We start from the raw sequence: 22,963 nt of genomic DNA, 5'->3' as shown, positions 1-22,963 counted from the left end.
AGGCGGACTCTCAACCACTGCGCCACCAGGGAAGCCCTGCCTTTGCTTTTGATAATCTTTTTCATAATGTTTGTATTGACTTTTCAAAGTAAGAACAATTTCTAAAACCCTATATTATTAGTAGAAGAATGAATGAAACCTCACGTTTCCTTTTAGAGTTACATTTTTCTGTTCAAATAAGATATCCTTAATGCATAAAGAAAACTCAATCATTATGAGGAGCTTAAGGGTATTGTATGTATGTATGTATATATTATGGCAGGAAACCATGACATGGATTGCCTCCTTAGGTCTCTTTCTATACTATCTTTCTCTGGTAATCAACATAGCTTAAAATTACTTATGACCTACTTATGTTTATAAGTTCTTGAAGGAAAATCTTTTATATCAATGTCTCTTTATGAAATAATTTTCCCTGTATTTATCTGAAAATTGATAATAAATCTTATTTTACTTAGAAATTGGATTTCAAGAGTATAGGTTCTAACCTGGGCATTTGAGCCCATTCTACTCTAATGGTAAATACGTAGTTCAAGGTGGCACATAGTAATGGTTGTAGAACAAAGCATGTTCTTCTACTTCTACTTCCTCTAGTTCACACTTCCTTTACTGCTTTTATCCTGTTCAGGCTGGTATAGATGTTTCATTAAAGCTTTATCTGTTTAAAAGAGTATACACATTTTGATGCTCAACTCACATTTTCAGAAACTGTTTTTCTTCCTTACTCTATCACATCCATATCCTCATTTTTACTTCAGTATAAACAACTACATAATTAGAGTTGGGTTTAAATAGTTCTAAATTTGGAAGGAGTTTTAAGAACCACACAGTGGAGAAAAATTTTCACTATAGGTATATATAAGAATTTGCTCAGATTATCTATTTTCTTTAACTATTAATAAGTCAAAATGATTACTTAGATTTTAATATTTGGGTTTAATTCCTATAAAATAGACACATTGAATACAGTCCTCACTAGCTTCTTTATCTATAATCAGTGTTAAGCTTTATATACAAGAGAGATTTATCTTTTTGAATAAAGATAAATTATCCAAAATAAATCTGTTTTAAAACTTCTTACATGTTAAAATGACATTTGCTGTTAAGTACAATAGAAAAATACTGTTCCTAGTCATTGACCAAGCTCTTCAAATTTGGCATTAACATTCATTATGCCATTGATAATTTTAACAGGGTGGTGAAATGAACAGATTTGAGATTTAGGGAAAAAAAACAAATTCCATTGTGAGATTTGAGGGAAGAGGAGCGATTGGAAATATGAGGATGAGTTAGATCATGTAGGAGATAATGAAGGCCTATAGCAAGACTATGGCACTGGGAATGGAGAAGATAGAAAGAATTTGAACCACATTTTGGTGAGAAAATTTATAGGATTTGTGTCATTAATTTTTCTTCCCTGGCATGCAGTACATAATAGATATTTAATAATATTTTTAAAAATTGAAATATCATTGAACTGGGTGTGGGATGAAGGAGAGAAAGTAATTGAAGTTGATTGAGGTTTCTCTTTTTGATGAGGCTGTATATGAATTTAGTAGCAGAGAAAGGGAATGGTAGTGGAATGTTGGGTTAGGAAGGAAGATGAAGATATTGACTCTGATATAGTAAATGTGAAGAATCTGAAGAAACAAAGGTTAAAGATGTCTAGTTGGCTTTTGGGAAACATAGCTCTGAAATTTAGAAGAGAATTTAATTCTGGAAACAGTTGAGAATTGCTGATATAAGTGACTACTGATGAAATGGTGAAAGATGTTGATGAGGCAAAAGTGAGAAGATGGTTGTAAATGGAAACTTTTCTATACTTAAGGGGATAGCAGAGTGTCATTTATCTATTTTTCATCCTCATTGAGACTTTCTGTGTGTCTTATTCTCTCTTATTTCTATTCGTTAACACCTGTTGTACTTTGCTTCCTATTGAAACTGCATGGTCCATGTTGACTCACTTTTTTGTCGTTGTTAATTTTTATTGGCGTATAGTTGCTTTACAGTGTTGCTCGATCTAGGTGTGGTCTGCCAGGTTTGTCCACTAAAGTTACTATTTCCCCTTGGGAACTAATAAGGAATTTGTGAGCACATATTTTGTGAGCAAATACTATGTAAATATCCTATTCTTCATCTCACTTTTACCCACCAGTTTTAGTAACCCTTGCCTTCATTCTTATTTTATATCATGTTACATTTTTAATCAAATGGAATATGTAAACAAGTTTTTCTAAAATCCCACTTTTCTAAGGCCCCTTTTAACCAATTCTGTTTTTAATTGTTCTATATAAAATAGTTTTCAATGTAGAGATCATTAGTGTTTTCTAATCATACTACCTTACCCATAGTTTCAGTTTTACAATGCTTGCACCACTCAAAGGAAAAAATTCCTAACATTATAATCTATCAGTTGTTTAAAATAATGTTACTTTTTAGTTTGCTTTATATTTGAACCATGGCTTTCTTATTTAGGTTTTGTTTTTCTGGAGTTTCTAGTTACTTTTATTTTGTCTTACTGAGAAAAAAGAAAAAGATTTCTTTACCAACTGATCAATTTCATCCAGTTCCTTAGTCCTTATACCTATTGCTTGGAATATATTCCATTCTTCTTTGGAGGCATTTTTCTTGGAGTGTATGGGTTAATTAATTTCTTGAGCTATTACACTTCTCTCATCTTGGGATTTCTTTTTTCCTAGGTTAGTTCCACATCTTCTTTCTGAGTTTACATCCTGGTTTTGTTGGAGAACATCTTCAAGTAATTACCTCAGAAAAGGTGCCTGAGAAGTAAAATTTCTGAGTCCTTGCCTATTTGAAAGTGACTTTATGTTACCCTCATGTTTGGTTAATAATTTAGTTGGATATAGAATTCTAGGTTCAAAAATAGTTTTCCTTCAGAACCATGGATAATAGAATTGGAAAAGGGAAATATGGGCTATCAAATTTATCTCTATGGTTTTATATCTTAGGAAAAGATTTAAAGAGCTAAAAATATGGCATTGATACATTTTGGGTGGCAGATAGACATTTGCTTCTTGTTCTTTTCCTCTTCTTTAAAAAAATTTTTTTTTCAAAATGATATGCTTTTCTCCTTATCCTTCCTGTTTCAAGAATTTTATAAATAATGTGGGAAGCTGTGGGTCTTCTTTCCTGACCCCTATTTTGTATTTGATGGGTGATTTCAATTTAAAGACCCTCCTTCAACTTAGAGAAATTTAAGAAAATATTTCCTTAGTGATTTTATCTCCTTTTCCCTCACCACCCCATTCTGTAATTGGTTTTCTGCTTCTCTTATCTCTCTTTCCCCCACTTTTTTTCTGTTCTAAGTTCTATGAGATTTTCCCACTTTTGCTTTCTTTTTCTTTAACTGATTTAAAAATTATAGCAGTCATATTTCTAATTTTCAACACATCTTTCCTGCATTGTTTCTTTCTTCATATTTTGTTCTTATTTGATGAAAAATGATTTTCTTCTATCTCTCTAAGATACTAAAGACTATAAAACTAGTTTAAAAAGACCAATGACCCCATTAGACTTTCTGTTCATTTAGTTATGTTCATAGTTGCTTGTCTTCTTTTTCCATTATTAATTCATCCATTCACCAAGTGCTTATAAGTACCTACCATGTAACAGGCACTGTTCTAGGTGCTAGGAGTACAACAGTGAACAAAACAAGAATCCCTCTTATCGTATAGCTTGCATTCTAGTGGAGGAGATACACAATAAGATAAGTAAATAAAAATCATAATATGTTGGATACTGATAAGTTCTAATGTAGAAAAAATATTGAGTAAAACCTTAAAAGGAATGAGGAAAGGAATACTGACATCTGAGGGATAAGATTTCCAGGTGGAAATCTTCAAGTACAAAGGTCTGATCTGAGAGTGTTTGAGGAAGAGCAAGAAGACTACCATGGCTAGAGCTAAGTGAGAGAGAGGAAAAGTAATGGAAGGTGAGGTTAGAAAGAAAACTTGGGGGCCAGTTGTTAGGTTTTAGAGGACACAGTTAGGATAGAATCAATGATGATTCCAAGCTTGGGGCTTGAGCAACTAGAAGAAAATAGCAGCCATCACATGAGATGAGAAAGACTCAGACATTAACTGAGATGGAAAAGCTGTAGGAGGAGTAGATTGGGGGGGTGGTATATATCATAACTTCAGTTAGACATGTTAAACTTGAGATATTGTATAGGATGCTGGGTATGCAAGCCTGGAGTTCAGGAGAGAGATGTGAGTTATGAAGTTATTTTGGGACTCATCTATATAAATATAAATGACATTTAAAGCCAGGAGATTATATGAAATTGCTTAAAGGAGAGTATATATAGAATAAATAAGAGGTCTAAGGACTGAGCCTTTGGGTGCTCCAAGGGGTTAGGGAGGTCGGAAAGATGTGGAGGGGACAGCAAAGAACAGTGGAGTAAGAAGGTTGAAGGAAAACCAAGCAAATATCCTAGAAGCTAAGAGAAGGAAGTATTTCAAGGGAAAAATGCTGCTGAGTCAAAATAAGAGTATGACTGAAAACCAATCATTGAATTTATCAGTGAAGAAGTTATTGATGACCTTGACAAAAGCAGTTTTGGTGAAGTCATAACGGGGTTTGGAAAAGAGGCAAAAGCCTGATGCGAGTAGGTTTAAGAAGGAATGGGAGAAGAGTAAAGAATATATAGACAATTACTTTGAGGACTTTTGGAAAAGCAAGAATGATCAGTTGCTGCAGGCAGAAGTGGGAGTCTTTATCATTTTATTTTATAAAAATGAGAATGACTGTGTAAAGAGTAAAGAAATTTCTGGAGTGAATTCTTTGATAGGCGAGAAGGGATGAAATCATCTACATAAATCGAATAATTGTTCTTATCTAGGAGAATGGACAGTTCATCCATAATAACAGGAAATAATATAGAATATATGGACATGAGATGCAGGTAGGTTGGTATTTGTGGTTGTAGAAGTTTGCAGGAGGTTGTGTGCTGTTTTCTGTTGGAATGGAAGATGGAAAGATGAGGTGTTAGGGGATTAAGTAGAGAGGAGAAAGTATGAAATATTTATCCCAGAGAGCAGGATACTGAATGAACTAGAGAAACATAGTATAATTGCCATGAAGCGTCAAGGACACAGTTGAGATTATGATGATGAATTTAAAGCAAGACTAGTCTAAGGTAAGATGGACAGAATATTCAAAGGAGAGGAAGCCAAGGAAGTGAGAGGACAGGGATTGAAGAGACCATCTATGTAAGTAGTTCTTAAGCTGGGGTCTATGGATAGAATTCAGGGGTTTTGTTAACTGGAATGGGGAAAATTTCATCTTTATCTTTACTAATTCTTAAGTGAAATTTAACATTTCCTTCAGTTAACAATATAGGTAACAAGCCAGTAAAGTAATAGCAGTACCTGTAACTTTGTCTTGATAGAAATGATATTTTCATATCGTGTTACAGTTTTTGCAGGTTCCTTAAAATATTATTTATGTTAATCACTATTGTGAAATTATAGTAGTTATTAGATCTATTGCAAAGCTTCTTACAGTGTTACAAAAAGGCATATGTATTACTATATTACATTTTAAAAATATTTTGATAACTGTATTTCATTACAATTGGTTTTATTTATAATCCTATATATTTCTTTTGCATTTAAGATATTATTCTGAGAAGTGGTCCCCAGGCTTCACCCCTAGACCTTCAGAGGGATTCAGGGCACGTGCACACACACAAATTTTAAGAACCAATGATATAAGAAGATACTGAAGTCAACAATTATTCAGGAGTGGTATTGCAGAGGGTGACAATGACCCAGAAGCTAAGATCTTTGAGGAATGAGGAAAGTGACTTTGGGTCAGTAGATAATTACAGCTAGCAGAGGGAGAAGGTGATGGTATGGGATTTGAAGGTGGTAAGGTTTTTTTCTTTTTTTGGAGGAGAGAGGGATAATTGTTTAGAAATGGCAATGAGTACAAGAACTCTTAACCCTACCTCCAGGTCCAATAGGAGGTATGTAGGAGAGAAAGTAGCCACTATTCCAGATTACAGGGAAGAAAGAGTGTTATCTTGGGAGATTCAGGTTTTTGTTTGAGCAAGATGAAGTGAGCATTCACAGATGAGGTTGAGTGTATAGGAGATTTTGTATATAATTGACCTTGAGTTTGAGAGGGCACAGTAGAAGTGTTTTAAATGGTAGAGGGGGGAGGTAGAAGATGGGATCAGAAGAAAACATGATGTACTTAACCATATGGGGAGTAGAATCCAGGGGATGGATCTTTGGCATTTTGGAGGCACTGGCATGACAAGGAAAGGGGGCATGATGAAATTAATCCTGATGGTCCTGAGGCCAGCAGTGTCTAGGTGAGTGGGATGCTGAGGGAAGTGGGAGTAGGGCTCTTGCTAGGCACGCCCAGATTTCTGGGACTCCCACCTAACTCAGGTCCTCTTATCATCTGGCCTCCAGCACCTTTCTAATCTCATAATCATTTTCCCCTTCCCTCCCTTTAGCCACAGTAGCTCCTTGCTGTTTCTCAAATACTGCATGCATGCTCCTACCCTGTTGCCTCTGCATTTGCCATTCCCACTGTCTGATCTGCTCTTTCCCAAGATATCTGTTTGGCATGCTCCTTCACTTTATTCAAGTTTCTGTTCAAATATCACCTTATTATAGAGGATGTTCCTGACCATCCTAAATAGTTTATATAATTCTCTCTGTCCTCTGATTACTTTCTGTCCTCTTACTGCTTTATTTTTCTTCTTGACATCTCTTACTACCTGATTGGTTATTTATTTATATAATGAATGAATGACTTTTTTCTACCTCTTCCCACCAAAATGTAAGCTCCATGATAGAGCCAGAACTTTGTTTTTTTTTTTTCACTTTTGTATTCCCACCACCTAGAACAGTACCTGCCATGTGATAGTGTGATAGGTACTCAAAACATACTTGGTGAATGAATAGACAAAGTTAGAAGCACCCCTCAGGGGACTTCCCTGGTGGTCCAGTGGTTAAGACTGTGTGCTCCCAATGCAGGGGGCCTGGGTTCGATCCTCGGTCGGGGAGCTAAGATCCCACATACCGCAACTAAGCCCACGTGCCGCAACTAGAGGGCCTGCACTGCACGCTGCAGTGAAGACCCAGCACAACCAAAATTAATTAATTAATTTTTCTTTTAAAAAAGAAGAAGCAACCCTCAGAGGATAAGGGAATTATAGTGGCTAAGAGTCCAGTCTCCAAAGATAGTTGAGTGAATTTGTTACTCAGCTTTGCTCAGTATAGGTTTCTCATCTGCCAAGTAGACCTGATAGTAGTACTTACTTCATAGAGCTATTAAGATTAAATGAGATAATGAGTGTAAACATTTTACAGAGTACCTAACTCTGGATTTTCTTCCAGGGCCTTTCCATTCTTGAAATTAGAGATTTTATTTACTTACCAAGTTTCTGACTCTAATTTTTCTCCAGCAACCTGAGTTTTTTGCTGAGGACCTTTTGACATCTTCTGCCCACAGTCCAGCATCACATGACTTTAGTGCTCTGCCCTTTCTGGCCAGTACTCTAGACACTTATCAAAACTTCTTATACAAGCCCTCTCTTCTGCATGCACCCTCTTTTCTTCAGGAGCCTTGCTCAGTTTGCTATTACTTTGTTAATCTTTATGGTAAAGTAATTCATGATCAGGTATTAGAGTTTGTTACTGGCGTATTATATTATTCCTGTCAGTATTTGCATTTAATTTAGGGACTAATATCCTTAAAGTAAAGCAAACAGTGGTGAAAATAATGTGAAGTGACTAGGTCTGCTTTTTTGTTTTTTGCATTCTTTAGCTCATTTCATGTAGGTGGCTGCCAACTTCATCTGTAACTTAGAGCAGCTCTGATTATGTCTTATTTCTCTTTCCAAGCATGTGGTACTTAGCATGAATTTCTCTAAACAGAATCATGGAGGTTTAGATTCAAAGGGATCTTAGAGATTATCTGGACCAGAGGTTTTTAGCTTTTTTTTTCTTTTTAAATTGACAAAATTCTTTTCTCAAATGAAATGTTATGTGGAAACTTAATATATAGATTAATAAAAGCACAGCTGATTCCTAATCCCAGGAATCCAAGCCATGTAGGTCTACCTTTGTTGTCTGGGGAAGTCCCCTAAGGGCACTTCCATGGACCCCCTTAGGGCTCCCTAGAGTGCTGTTTTAAAACCACTAATTTACACCAACCCTTTCATTTTTCCAGCTGAGGAAATACGCTCAGAGAGTTTATGTTTTATCCAGTGTTACAGGGTAAATTAGTTGGGTTAAGAACAGTCCTCACATGTGCCATTCTTAGGAAAACACTATTAGACAAGGATGGAAGTTCTTATTTCTGATGTAGATAACTTACTATCTCATTTCTTTTAATCAGCAAGTTTTATTTGCTGTATATACTACATATGAGACATTTTCTATGGGTGTAACTGATACCAAGAAACCCTTTCTTTAAGAGAGCAAATAGTATGGTTGGGAAAATAAAACATGCAGTTGGAAAGTTATACCAAATTTAAATACAGATTCAAGACTTGAGATGTAGCAAAGCATAATAGGATTAATTTAAAATAAATGATAGCAATAATAAGCTCTGTTGGAGATCAGAGGAGGCTGAAGCTACTGCAGTTGGACTCAAAAAAGTTTTAAAGAGGAGCTATGACTGAGCTAAGTAGGACTTGGCTAAGTAAATAGATGTAAGGCAATATAATACTGTAAATAAGAGCAGAGCTTTGTGGGAATACCAGTGCCTTCACTTACCTCTATATAATATTGGGCAGGTTCTTAACCTCTGAACCTATTACTGCATCTGCAAAATGGGGATGTATGGGACATATATGAATTAAGGACATATATACTGGTATAACATAGAACTTTAAATGGGAGTAGTTTATCACAATAGTTTATTTCTCCCTTATGTGTGTCTAGATTGGACAGCTTTCCATGAGGTCAGTCAGGGACCCATGTTCTTTCTCTTTTGGCTTCCACCTTTCCTAGGCCTTTTCTCAGAGAGAGTAGAGAATTCCACTGGAGAGGTTCTCAGAGGGTTGGGCCTGAAAGAGGCATATGCTCTGCCTATTTTCTATTGGCCAAAACTCAATTACAAAGCTATACCTAAACACATAGGAGTCAGTTCAGTTGTGTGCACAATTTGGAAAGGAAATAAGTCTTAGTGAACATACAGAGGTCTCTGCTACCTCACATCGTTATTGGGAAGATTAGAGGAAATAATGTATGTGTTATGCTTAGTACAGGGCATAGCATGTAAAGGTATTTAAACATCCTTTTTAAAGAATAGGAAAATTTATATAATGTTTTGCCAAGTATAGATAATTCACTAAATTTCTATTAACATGTGTTTTAACCTCCTTTTTGGAGAGGTATCAGTTTATTTTTGACTCCTGGTAATAATACTAATTAATATTTAAAATGATTCTTCTTGGTAAATTCTTTGTTTCTTTTTCTTTTAGCATGGTGTTATTGCTACAGAAGATGAAGAATATTTTATTGAACCATTAAAGAATACCACAGAAGACTCCAAACATTTTAGTTATGAAAATGGCCATCCTCATGTTATTTACAAAAAGTCTACCCTTCAACAACGTCATCTATATGATCACTCTCATTGTGGGGTTTCGGGTGAGTGTGGGGCTTTTAGAAAGTATAGTCTTGTATTGCCACTTTCTTCTGGCACATAAGGTAAGATTAATAATAAAAGTAAATAGGAATTTGAGTAATTAGAATGATAATATCCAGAGTCCTCTTAAAAGATGTCACCTATTGATGGTTTTAAGTCAATTTTGGAAGCTGTTAAGAAGTACGTAAAATACAAACCTGTGTAAAATTTGATATTTTTTTCTTTGAAGGGGAAACCTTATTTTATCCAGGTAATAGTTACAGCTTTCATGCACAGGTGTTCCATAGTACTCTGTGCTGTTTGGTTTGCCTGATATTTTTATGCTAGTGGTAGGAATCTAAACATTTGAATAAGACTTGAAGAGTCTTAAAGGTAGTATTCAAAGATAGTGTTAGTGGGCTTCCCTGGTGGCGCAGTGGTTGAGAATCCGCCTGCCGATGCAGGGGATACGGGTTCGTGCCCCGGTCCGGGAAGATCCCACATGCCGCGGAGCGGCTGGGCCCGTGAGCCATGGCCGCTGAGCCTGCGCATCCGGAGCCTGTGCCCCGCAACGGGAGAGGCCACAACAGTGAGAGGCCCGCATACCAAAAAAAAAAAAAAAAAAATCAAAGATAGTGTTAGTTAGAGTACTATAGAAATACATAATAGGGACAACAAACCTAGCCTTTAGTGGTCAAAGAAGCCTTCAGGGAGGAAGTGACTTTTAAGCTGAGGGAGTAAGGGGTAGAGTGTTCCATATAAAGGGAATAGCATTTACAATGGTTCTGAAACAAAAGAGAGAATGTCACATTCCAGGAACTGACAGTTCATATAACTGGATATTAGAGAAGGGGTGAGATTCATAGTGGTTGGGGGGGAGTGGTTGTAAGAGGTGAAACTGGAGAGATAAGAAGTGGCCAAATCACAGGGGGCTTGTAAACTGTGTCGAGGAGTTTATCTTCAGTATACTGGAATCCCACTGAAAGGTTTTATGCAGTAGAAATCACATGATCAGATTTGGGTTTTAAAAAGATTACTCTGGCAACCATATGGAGATAGATTTAGAGAAGGGAAATAGAGGATATAGCATAGCATAGTAGAAAGAACATGGGCTTTGGCATACTTGTGGACAAATTACCCAACCTCTCTGAGTACTCCTTTCAAGCACACATTAGTTACTCAGTACAGTGGTAGCTATCATTATTATTGGGATGACTTTTTCTAGCATTTAAAGAGCCACTATATTAAAAACAAAAAAAAAGGAGTAGGTTTATTCCATGTAGTTCTAGTAGCTGGAACTAGGAGCAGAATATTTCAGAAGGAGATTTCAGCTCAATACAGAGAAAAGTTCACCAACAAGTAAATTTAATAAAAAATAGAATGGGTTCAACAGGTAGATTTGTAAAAATGTAATGGGTTGCCTTGTGAATTAGTGAATGCATCACCCTCTTGTTTCTTCTCTGTATCCTTATAGGCTCTTTTACTTCTGCTTCACGTACAAGTGTTCTTTGGAGTTCTCTCCTCAGCTGACTGTTCTCATTCTCCATACTCTCTTCTTGAGTAATCTCTGAGGCTTTTAATTATGGGAGGTTCTTGTTGGTCAAGAATAATTGGTACTAGAAAAAGGTCACTTAAAGTGAATCTAGTTGAGGCATGAAATATAGTATCATGGTAAATAATGAAAAAACGTTTGATTTGTCTTTGAAATGAATAAAGAAGCTAAACATTATAGAAATAGTTTATCTTATATTTAACAAAATTTAGGCTATAAGTACAACTTTATATAAATTTTTTAAAAACTAGGATTCACATATTTAGCTGTTTATTGTTATATAATTTTCCCACCATTTTTTCCATAACATGATGTTTAAAGATCACCTTTTGGAAAAATATTTAAAGATTTCATCATGTTCTGAAAGGTATCTCTTAACTGTTTGAGATTCAGGTTATCCTCTTTTGAAGTGCCTATTTCGTTACTAACTGGTATTTACCAAGCAGAGCCTTATTTTTCAATGGTTTAGGCATGAATCAGGCAGTTCTCCAAATCTACTTTTAATGCCATCATAGAACACTGTAATGACTTTCTATCTAGTCTTCCTATCTCCAGGTTTGTCCTTTTCTGTCTTTAGTCAAGTCTATCTCCTAATTCTGGCTTACACGCCTTCACTGGCTTCCCAATAGTGGGATTATAGTAGTAGCTCCCTAAATTCTATGGGAATGTCACTAGATGTTATTGGGGAAAAAAAATCACTTTATGTTTAATAAGTTTGAGAAATGTCTGGTTAAGAACTACCTTAATTGTGATACTAGCTCAACAGTGTCGTTCAAGTGAGATGTACATTTATAGGCATACATTGCCAGTTAATCTGTTAATCAGGAACTCAAGTTTATATCAGAATATAAGATACAAAAACCCTCTTGACAGTGGGTATTTTTATCTCATATTCAAATATGAATTTTCCCATTCTAATTAGATTTAAGCTATTGATTAAAAATTTTTTATGAAAGTAATATCTGTTCTTTGTAGAAATTTTAGAAAATACAGGATAAAAAGAAAAATAAAAAAGAAAATGAAAGTTGCTCTTTTACCACCCAGAGATAACTGAATGTTCTTATAGTCTATTCATATAGATATTATTTTGTCTTTATACCTGCATTATCTACTTATGTATTTATTAAATAAATATTAATTTAGCATGCATATGCAAGACTATTCTCAGTGCTGGTATGCAGCAACAAATAAAGCAGAAAAAGTCCTTACTCCAAGGGATCTTATATTCTAGTGAGGAGAGACAGTTAACTAAATAAGCATTTAAACAAACATAAATACATGGCCAACCGTCAAGAAGTAGTAAGTGAGTAATGAAAAATAAACCAGATCAGGGACTTCCCTGGTTGTCCAGTGGTTAAGAATCCGCCTTCCAATGCAGGGGACGCAGGTTCGATCCGTGGGCAGGGAACCAAGGTCCCACATGCCGCGGGGCAACTAAGTCCTTGCTCCGCAACTACTGAGCCTGTGTGCTCTAGAGCCTGCACGCAGCAGCGAAAGATCCCTCATGCTGCAATGAAGATCCCTCATGTCGCAATAAAACCCAATGCAGCCAAATAAATAAATAAATATTTTAAAAAGAAATAAAAATATCAATGAGATAATTTTGCATTGTTGTATATATTAAAGATATTTTGAGATTGATCAAAAACTCAAAATTATATTTCAGATGACAGAGATCTATGTACTTGGCTTTGGGGGAAAAGTTCTTTATTGTATATGTTTGTGGAGGAATGTTTTCTTTAACATTCAACACTCAATCCAAAATTAAACTGAGCAAAGCACATGTAATGAGTATCATTTGAACTACTAATCTCTATTTTGAAACAAAATAAAACAAATCAGTTGTGTATTTTATTTTAGACTAAAAGAGATATTCATTACAGATCATTAAACTTAATGTTAAGCAGTCAATTGACAATTATAAAATGTAGATATTGTTTTGTAATGATTTAATCATGCAGGAAAGATTTTAATCTTTAGAATGAAACTAAAGATGTTATCTTTTTAGATTTTATTCATTCAGTATGCATGTGTGTATATTACATATATTTATCAGACTACAAATCTTTTGAGTATAAGGATTATATCTTTTCATTTATGAATGTCCATCAGAGACACTGTATATATATATATTTCTGATGGAGCAATAGCCAAGCAAACTAACAATTAAAAAGCTAAAAAGTTGAAAATTGTGAATATGATGATAACAGCAGCTACCTTATACTAAATCCTATCAAATGAGAAACACTATTGCTACATGTTATGTTGCCCAATCATGGTCTTATTCTTTATACAATACTTCAAATAAAAATAAGGAGAAATTGAATGAGAGTGAAAATTATCAAAATAGTGGAAATTCTCTCCTGTATTTAGACATTTAAGCTGTCCAGCCAGAGGAAGGAGAAGACTAGGCATGATTTGAACACGAGTGGTTTCATGATCACAGAAAACTGAGCAAGAGAAATTGGAGAATGTTAAGGCAGAAAAGATTTGGCTGTCTCATAACGATATTACCACAAACCCAATGGCTTAAGCAATACACTTTCATTATCTCACATTTTCTGTGGACCAGGAATCTGTGTATGTATAGGTTATTTATTTAACCTCAGCCAGGGCTGGGTTCTTATCCAGAGGCTTTACTGGGGAAGAATTCACTTCCTCATGCCCATGGTTGTTGGCAGCATTCAGTTCCTTGCTGTCATAAGACTGAAAACTTTAGTTTCTGGCTGGTTGTTTGCCAGAGGCCACCTGCAGTGCCTAGGAATGTACAATGCACCTACTTGGTTGTTTCCTTCCTGTAAGTCAGCAAGGGAATGACTTTAGTAAGATGCTACAATATTATGTAACAGAGGTATGTAGTCATATACATGTAATCAGGTACGTCCCATCATCTTTCCTGTCCTCTGTTGGTTGGAAGCAAGTCACAGGTCTGGCTCATACTCAAGGGAGGAGATGAGGACACAGGAGGTTATGGGAGCCACCTTAAGAGTCTGTCTGCCACAATGATCATAGGGGAATACTCACTGGCTGTCTTGGGGATATGCTATTGAATTAAGAAGTAGTATAGGGCTTCCCTGGTGGCGCAGTGGTTGGGAGTCCGCCTGCTGATGCAGGGGACGCGGGTTCGTGCCCCGGTCCGGGAGGATCCCGCATGCCGCGGAGCGGCTGGGCCCGTGAGCCATGGCCGCTGAGCCTGCGCGTCCGGAGCCTGTGCTCCGCAGCGGGAGAGGCCACAACAGTGAGAGGCCCACATACCACAAAAAAAAAAAAAAAAAAAAAAAAAAGAAGTAGTATATTTCTGCCTCTCTTGACCTTTAGGAATAAAGACACCCATTTAATTTATATGAGTTTCAAAAGTATTTGACTGATGCTTCTCATGGTCATTTCCATCTCTTATTTCTTAAAATTTATAACTTTACTCAATGTAATTTTTAAAAGGGAAAGGCTGAAGAAAAACAGTATAGTGCCACTTTCTGTCAAGTAGATTATATAGATTACTCTTTTTGTCACTAAATTTTTCAGTAAGTGGCGATTAGAAAGATTTCCTGTTCAATATAAGGATATGAAAGTGAGGTATACAGAGGACCTGTACTTGCTCAAGTTTATTAAATGAAGATGAATGTAAATGAGGCAAGTGTTTACAAATGCCATAGTACTAAAAGGTTTCCTCTGTGCTGAAGGACCAAATATCTAGAAATCAAAGGATAAAGCTGCAATCCACACTGAAATGTGGTTTAAAGTGAGTCATGTCGGAATCATTGTCTTTCAACTCTCAGTCTAATGCCATTGACCTCTAGGTTTTGGAAAAGGAATACTTTGGGTACTTTGTCAGGATAAATAGTAGCATACAAAATTAAATGAAAAAGATAATTCACAGCCTTTTGGATTTGAGATTTCTAGAGCAGAATAGAATTGCTCTATTAAGATAGTTTAATAAAAGCATCTTACTTTAAAATAAATGCTCAAAAAGCATTTTAGGAATAGATTTTTGCAACATTAATATTCTTCATCAGAACTGTCTTAGGCTGTTTAGAAAGGCAATGCTTTAGTTGCTTTTTAAACAACTTTAAATGATTTTTTTAAAGTACATATTCTAAATTTAAAAGTATTATCACGTAATCACTCACTGGAAAAATATGGAATGATTATTTGAAGATTCCTTTTTTTAAAGTAAACTATTAGATTTATTTTGTTTTGTTTTCATGAACAGTTGAATGTTATTAATTTTTTCAGGTAATATGATTATTTTGAAAAATTTGAAGTTTAATTTTTTCACTACTGCATTTCCTCATCCCCTTCCCTCACCTTGAAAAATCTTAGTGTGTTAGAGAATTTATGATAAGTATGTCTACATGAAAACTCCATGAATAAATACGTTTAATTAGTGAACCTATGTGAACTAGATAATTGTTTTTATTGTAGACCTCCTAAGAAGTGGCAAACCTTGGTGGTTGAATGACACATCTGCTTTTCCTTCTTCACTACCAATTAATGGCATACATATCCACCAGAGACAGAAGAGATCAGTAAGCATTGAGCGGTTTGTGGAGACATTAGTAGTGGCAGACAAAATGATGGTGGGCTACCATGGCCGCAAAGACATTGAACATTACATTTTGAGTGTGATGAATATTGTAAGTTTGATCCCTCTATATAATTTTAACTTAATAGTTTGTTGTGGTTTTTGACTAAGGTCATGGATTTTTATTGTGAAATAATGATTTTGAGAATTGACTCATTGAAAGAAAGAATCGATCTATTACTTTTTCAGTTCCATAGAAAATAAATTTAAAGGTAACCTTATTGTTCATTTAGATCAGCTCACCCTCTTAATTAATTACTATGTTGTAATTCACCTTTAGGAGACAATTTTTCTTGGAGTGGACTTGTATAACAAGTCTTTTACCAAGGCATCTTGAGGGTAGAGTTCTAAGTGATATGGGATAAAATAATCTTTTTATATAAGCAGTGGTTAAATGGATGAAAAATTGTTTTACCACTTTAAAAATAAAATCAAACAATCACCTTATGATTTTTGTCTGACTTTGTGTCTTTTCTTATTTTCTGGAGGTCAGGTTGCCAAACTTTACCGTGATTCCAGCCTAGGAAACGTTGTGAATATTATAGTGGCCCGTTTAATTGTTCTCACAGAAGATCAGGTAAGAATGAGTTAGTTTATAAATCTAAAGCTCTTAACAGACAGACTGTAGAATTATGTATTAAAGAATAATATATTTTATTATTGTTCCTCTTAGAAAGTTCTAGTTGACTATGACTTTCAGCTCTAAGCATTTAATATTTTAAGCAAATCTGAAAGAGTTTACAAGAATATACCTCTTATGTCATGTTAAAGCTATATGTATGTGTGTTAGCTATATGTTTCAGTATAAAGATGAGCATTTGCATGGCAGACCTTATAACAGTGGTTTTGGTTGGTTTTGTAGGCTGATAATCACATATATTCACATTATCATTAAAGCTGGAACTGGAAAGAATGTCTGTTCAATAATACACTAAATTAATTCTAGGTCAAATATTACAGAGATAAAAATTGGCAAGAGGTTATTCCTAGAAACCACTACTTCTAATTATAGTCCCACTTTAGCCTTCAAAAGTTTTAACAACTGACCTTAGTAATTTGTTTGGAACATTTCTGGTATGCATGTTGTATTGCAGCCAAACTTGGAGATAAACCACCATGCAGACAAGTCCCTCGATAGCTTCTGTAAATGGCAGAAATCCATTCTCTCCCACCAAAGTGATGGAAACACCATTCCAGAAAATGGGATTGCCCACCACGATAATGCAGTTCTTATTACTAGGTATGGTTTGTTGCAAGTATTTTACCTTTGATTATTATGTTTGATATTGTAACTATATTTGGTTCTATCTAAAGCCTCATTCAGGTAATGAGTATAGAGAAAGCAAAATGGTAATTTATTATTCACCACTGAGAAAGAATATACTGCAGTATTGTTGTGTTTGCATTAAATGAACCAAATAAGAGAAAAGATTTAGAGTTGACTTAGAAATTTAATATATATCTTTTCTTCTGCTAAGGTCTATTCATAAATTTTAACTGGAAGCACATATATGTTTTGTTAATTGAACAAAATACATGCTGAAAGCAAGATTGAAAAGTATGAGAAAAATCTGTTTTAAACATAAAAATCGGTCATCACTCTTGGTTATAAAATATATTAATTAGTCTTACCTCCAAATTGTTAAAAGGGAGGAGGACATCGGTGGTTACTCCGTTTACTTAGATGAATGTTTATTTAATTAAAAATATTTTAATTAAGAGATATAAAGAAGCATATTTACTATACTATATATTGAATAGCTTTTCTCTCAGGCAAAATTATTACTTGATGATAACCCAATGAATTCATATATTTCTTTCCTGTTTTATAAAACTGTATTCAGATCCATTTTCTCCTTACTCTCCAACAACAATTCTGTGAAGTAGATATTCTTATTATTTTTCCCATGTAAGAAATGAGGAGACCAGTTCAAAATATTTAAGTGAAAGAGCAGGACTCAAGCCCTGGTGATCCTGTCTTCTTTGATTATACTTTTTTGTCTGTCTTAATTTTTTAATACTCTAATCATGGTTGGTTAGAACCATGATTAAATCATTTAAAGATGCTTGTCTTTTGATCTCTTATTAGTATTTAAAAATGAAAACAAGTAATGACAAATAAACAGATAAGTAAAATGGAAGCGTTATTCTATCTTGGCTAAGTGGATTATTTCTTTTAATTTGCAAGGCAGTATTTAACATATGCGTCATCTGTGGTGTGCCCATTGACTCCACATTAGACTCTGTGGAGGGGGGAGTATAAAGTGTACAGGATCAGAATCTTGAGACCCAGTAAGATAATGTGAATTTAGCTTTTTGAAAAATGTTCCTGTTAACTGAGTTGTAGAGTTAAAGTTTCTGAGTTCATTTATTTTTTTTACAGTTACACTTATTTTAATATTGACTTCATCTACCTCACATTGTAAACCTAAAAACTTTGATTATGATATGCTTGCTGAATAAAACCAACATTTTAAGGTTCTATATTCATATGTGTTGACACGTCAGTCTGATAAATTCTGCAATTCCTCAGGTCTTGTGGTCTGGCATGGTTTCCAAATATATTTGAGGAGTTAAAAATATACTAGGAATTGTGCAAATATAGAAACTTTTGTATAAAGATATATATGATATGATTAGTTTCAATGAAATTACTAGAGGAAAATATCTTTTATATATGTTTAACAGAATGATCACAGATATTTGCATTGGCATCTGTACTTATATTTATAAAACTCTACCTCTGGGCTTCCCTGGTGGTGCAGTGGTTGAGAATCCACCTGCCGATGCAGGGGACACGGGTTCGTGCCCCGGTCCGGGAAGATCCCACATGCCGCGGAGCGGCTGGGCCCGTGAGCCACGGCCACTGAGCCTGTGCGTCCGGAGCCTGTGCTCCGCAACGGGAGAGACCACAACAGTGAGAGGCCCGCGTACCACAAAAAAAACCCCCAAAACAAAAAAACTCTACCTCTCCGCAAAAAAGGCAATGCCCAGTGGGCTCTTGATGCTTTACATTTTTCTTATTGTATCTGCATTGGATTTTTAACTTTTTTAAAAAAACCAATTTATTTATTTATTTGGCTGCCCTGCACTGTGCTGCCCAGTTTGTGGGATCTTAGTTCCCTGACCAGGGGTTGAACCCAGGCCCCCCCTGTAGTGAAAGTGCCAAGTCCTAACCACTGGACTACCAGGGAATTCTCGGATTTTTAACTTTTGCATCAAATGACAGGAGTTATACTAAGAGTGCACATTTATAAGTATTTGAGTAGGGAAATACATCTGGGCAGTTAGCCACCCTTTCTTTGTACTGGCTACAGCATTCAACTGTCTGACTTGTTACTCTGAATTGGCCCAGATATTTTTCTGATCCTCTGCAGTGCTCTTCTTTGCTTCTGTAAGCTACTTTGAGTGCCTGTTTGATGTCTGAGATTTGAACACAAAATTTTCTTTTGAAACTTTTCTCCTGATGTTCAGATAGCACTTGAAATTATCTCAGGATTTAAAGAACAGTACTATAAAAAATTCATACCTCATATCATTTTAGATTAGTTATGTAATGGAGGTTAGAAAAATGCCCTTTGGGACAGTATAGAATGCCTTTTTGAATTGTTATTGAAGTCTCAAATTAACTTTTAGCTTACTTAAAAGTCTACAATTATCTTTGAATTATTAGGGCCACTGAGTGACTTATCTAAATGAGATGACTATCTGAGTATTATCTCTAATATTTAAGTTTTTATTGGTTGGGGGTTTTACCAGTTCTTGACTCTCCCTTACATATTTTTGATTTGTGAAATTGAACATATGTTTAAATCCCAGTGCTACTTTTAGTAAAAATAATTATGAGAATTCCATAGGTAATTTTATATTAACTTTGAAAATTGCTTCATGTAACTCACTTATTAACATGTTCAGCGTTGTGACTCCACCATTTACAGGTAAGATCGTGATTTATGTTTGCTCAAAATGTCAGCTCACTAGGGAGAATATATAATGTGTTTATCAAGAATTCCAGAGAAAAATTGATGGATATGTTTATCTCTACTAGGACAAATTTTGTCCTAGGGATTTAAATGTTTTAAGCAGAAAACCATTTGGAATCTAGTTACTTAGGTAATCACAGTTACTTTTGGAAAAAAGTATAAAAACTCAAAATGTTATCTCCTCTTAGCAAATGATATTTTATCATTTTATTTTATTGATATAATTTTAAAACAAACTGCTGTACAAAGATATCAGATCACCATAACTAGACAGAAAGAAAATAAAGAAAATTTTAAAATAAAATTTTGTTCTTTTATCTGGTATCAAAAGTATTGAATTAACACCAGAGCATATTAAAAATGATTAATATATACATATATTTTAAAATTTTTATATACATTTATGTTTATTTTTATGTGTAAGTATATATGTATATATAATATATAGTGAAATCTGTTATATATCAGCTAGCTTTATCTAACCATTTTTTAAAAAACCGAGGCTGGTAATTCTCTGGTGGTCCAGTGGTTAGGACTCTGTGCTTTCACTGTGAGGGCCCAGGTTCAGTCCGTGGTCAGGGAACTAAGATCCCGCAAGCCGTGAGGCACAAACAAAAAAATTAAAATTAAAACCAAAAAAAACCCCTGAGGTATAATTGACAAACAAAATTGTGTATATTTAAAGTGTACAGTGTGATTATTTGATGTACATACATTGTGAGCTGATTGCTGTAATCAAGTTAATTAACATCCATCTCATAGTTATCTTTTTTTTTCTTTTTTTGGATGAGAATGCTTAAGATCTACTCTCTTAACAAATTTCAAGTATACATATAGCATTATGTGTAGTCACCATGCTGTACCTTAGATCCTCAGAATTTATTCCTTTTAATAGTTAAAAGTTTGTGCCCTTTGACTAATATCTCCCCATTTACTCTACCCGCCCCCCCCCCCCCAACTCTGGGCAACTCCCATTCTATCCTTGGTTTCTATGAGTTCAACTTTTTTTTTTTAAAGAGTCCACATATAACTGAGATCAAACAGTATTTGTCTTTCTCTATCTGGCTTGTTTCACATAGCAAAATGCCCTCCAGGTTCATCCACATTGTCACAGATGACAAGATTTCTTTCTTTTTTGTGACTTACTAATATTCGTGTGTTTGTGTGTGTGTGTGTGTGTGTGTTTCACCTTTTCTTTATCTGTTCATCTGTTAATGGTCACTTAGGTTGTCTCCATATCTTGACTATTGTGAATAATGCCCCAGTGAATGTGGAGTACAGATACCTCTTCAAGATACTAATTTACTAATTTCACTTCCTTTGGGTATATACCCAGAAGTGGGATTGCTGCCTCATATAGTAGTTCTATTTAAAATTTTTAGGGAACCTCTATACTGTCTTCCATAATGGCTGTACCAATTTACATTCCCACCAACAGTGTACAAGCGTTCCCATTTCTTCATATCCTCAATACATTTGTCATCTCTTATCTTTTTGATAATAGACATCCTAATAGGTTTGAGGTGATATCTCATTGTGGTTTTGATTTGCATTTCCCCGATGATTGGTGATGTTGAGCACCTTTTCATATGCCTGTTGGCCATTTTTGTTACCTCTGGAAAAATGTCTGTTTAAATCCTTTGCCCATTTTTAAATTGGAATTTTTTATTGTTGTTCTTGGGTTGTATAATTTTTATATATTTTAGGTATTAATCCCTTATCAACTATATGGTTTGCACATATTTTCTCCCATTCCTTATACTGCCTTTTCATTTTGTTGATTGTTTCCTATACCATGCAGGATCTTTTCAGTTTGATGTAGTCCCACTTGTTTATATTTGTTTTGTTGCCTGTGCTTTTTGTGTCATATTTAAAAAATCATTGCTTAGACCAATGTCAAAGAGGTTTTCATCTATGTTTTGTTCTAGGAGTTTTAGTTTCAATTCCTACATTTAAGTTTTTAATCAATTTGAGTTTATTTTTGTGAGTTGTGTGAGATAGGGGTCTGATTTCATTTTTTTGGCATATAGATATCGAGTTTTCCCAACATCATCTATTTCAGAGACTATCCTTTCCCCCCATTGTATGTTCTTGATGCCCTTGTCAAAGATTAGTTGGTCATATATGCATGGGTTTATTTTTGGGCTGTTGATTCTGTTCCACTGGTTTATGTATCTGATTTTATGCCAGTACCATACTATTTTGATTACTTTACCTTTATAATATAGTTTTGACATCAGGATGTGTGATGACACCAGGTCTGTTTTTCTTTCTCAAGATTGCTTTGTCTATTTGAGATCTTTTGTGATTCCACATGAATTTTAGGATTTTTTTTCTATTTCTGTGAAAAATGTCATTGGAATTTTAATAGGAATTTCATTGCATCTGTAGATTGCTTTGGGTAGTATGGCTATTTTAACAACATTAATTCTTCTAGTCCAAGAACAAGCAGTACCTTTTCATTTAGGTGTTTTGTCTTCAATTTCTTTCATCAATATCTTATAGTTTCCAGTATAGATCTTTCACCTCCTTGGTTAAATTTTTTTAAGATCTTTATTGGAGTATATAATTGCTTTACAATGGTGTGTTAGTTTCTGCTTTACAACAAAGTGAATCAGTTATACATATACATATGTTCCCATATCTCTTCCCTCTTGCATCTCCCTCCCTCCCACCCTCGCTATCCCACCCCTCTAGGTGGTCACAAAGCACCGAGCTGATCTCCCTGTGCTATGCGGCTGCTTTCCACTTGCTATCCACCCTACGTTTGGTAGTGTATATATGTCCGTGCCACTCTCTCACTTAGTCACAGCTTACCCTTCCCCCTCACCATATCCTCAAGTCCATGCTCTAGTAGGTCTGTGATTTATTCCCGTCCTACCACTAGTCTCTTCATGACATTTTTTGTTTTTTCTTACATTCCATATATATGTGTTAGCATATGGTATTTGTTTTTCTCCTTCTGACTTACTTCACTCTGTATGACAGACTCCAGGTCCATCCACCTCACTACAAATAACTCAGTTTCATTTCTTTTTATGGCTGAGTAATATTCCATTGTATATATGTGCCACATCTTCTTTATCCATTCATCTGTTGATGGACACTTAGATTGGTTCCGTGTTCTGGCTATTGTAAATAGAGCTGCAGTGAACATTTTGGTACATGACTCTTTTTGAATTATGGTTTTCTCAGGGTATATGACCAGTAGTGGGATTGCGGGGTCGTATG

At 35.0% G+C, this 22,963-nt stretch overlaps 1 protein-coding gene across 3 annotated transcripts in view; it reads left to right on the top strand.

Annotated features, from left to right (window-relative positions):
- Window positions 1–22,963, top strand: part of ADAMTS6 (ADAM metallopeptidase with thrombospondin type 1 motif 6) — a 301,915-nt gene that overhangs the window by 10,626 nt on the left and 268,326 nt on the right. For all 3 annotated transcript variants that reach the window (XM_067031055.1, XM_059062283.2, XM_067031054.1), the window contains exons 4-7: window positions 9,470–9,638; window positions 15,590–15,801; window positions 16,243–16,326; window positions 16,844–16,989. In XM_067031055.1, coding sequence (XP_066887156.1) covers window positions 9,470–9,638; window positions 15,590–15,801; window positions 16,243–16,326; window positions 16,844–16,989 — 611 coding nt within the window. The remainder of the gene's footprint in view (window positions 1–9,469; window positions 9,639–15,589; window positions 15,802–16,242; window positions 16,327–16,843; window positions 16,990–22,963) is intronic.

This window comes from Kogia breviceps, chromosome 4, assembly GCF_026419965.1.
Source record: "Kogia breviceps isolate mKogBre1 chromosome 4, mKogBre1 haplotype 1, whole genome shotgun sequence".
Taxonomy (NCBI): domain Eukaryota; kingdom Metazoa; phylum Chordata; class Mammalia; order Artiodactyla; family Physeteridae; genus Kogia; species Kogia breviceps.
This window is presented reverse-complemented; position numbering and strand designations above follow the sequence as displayed.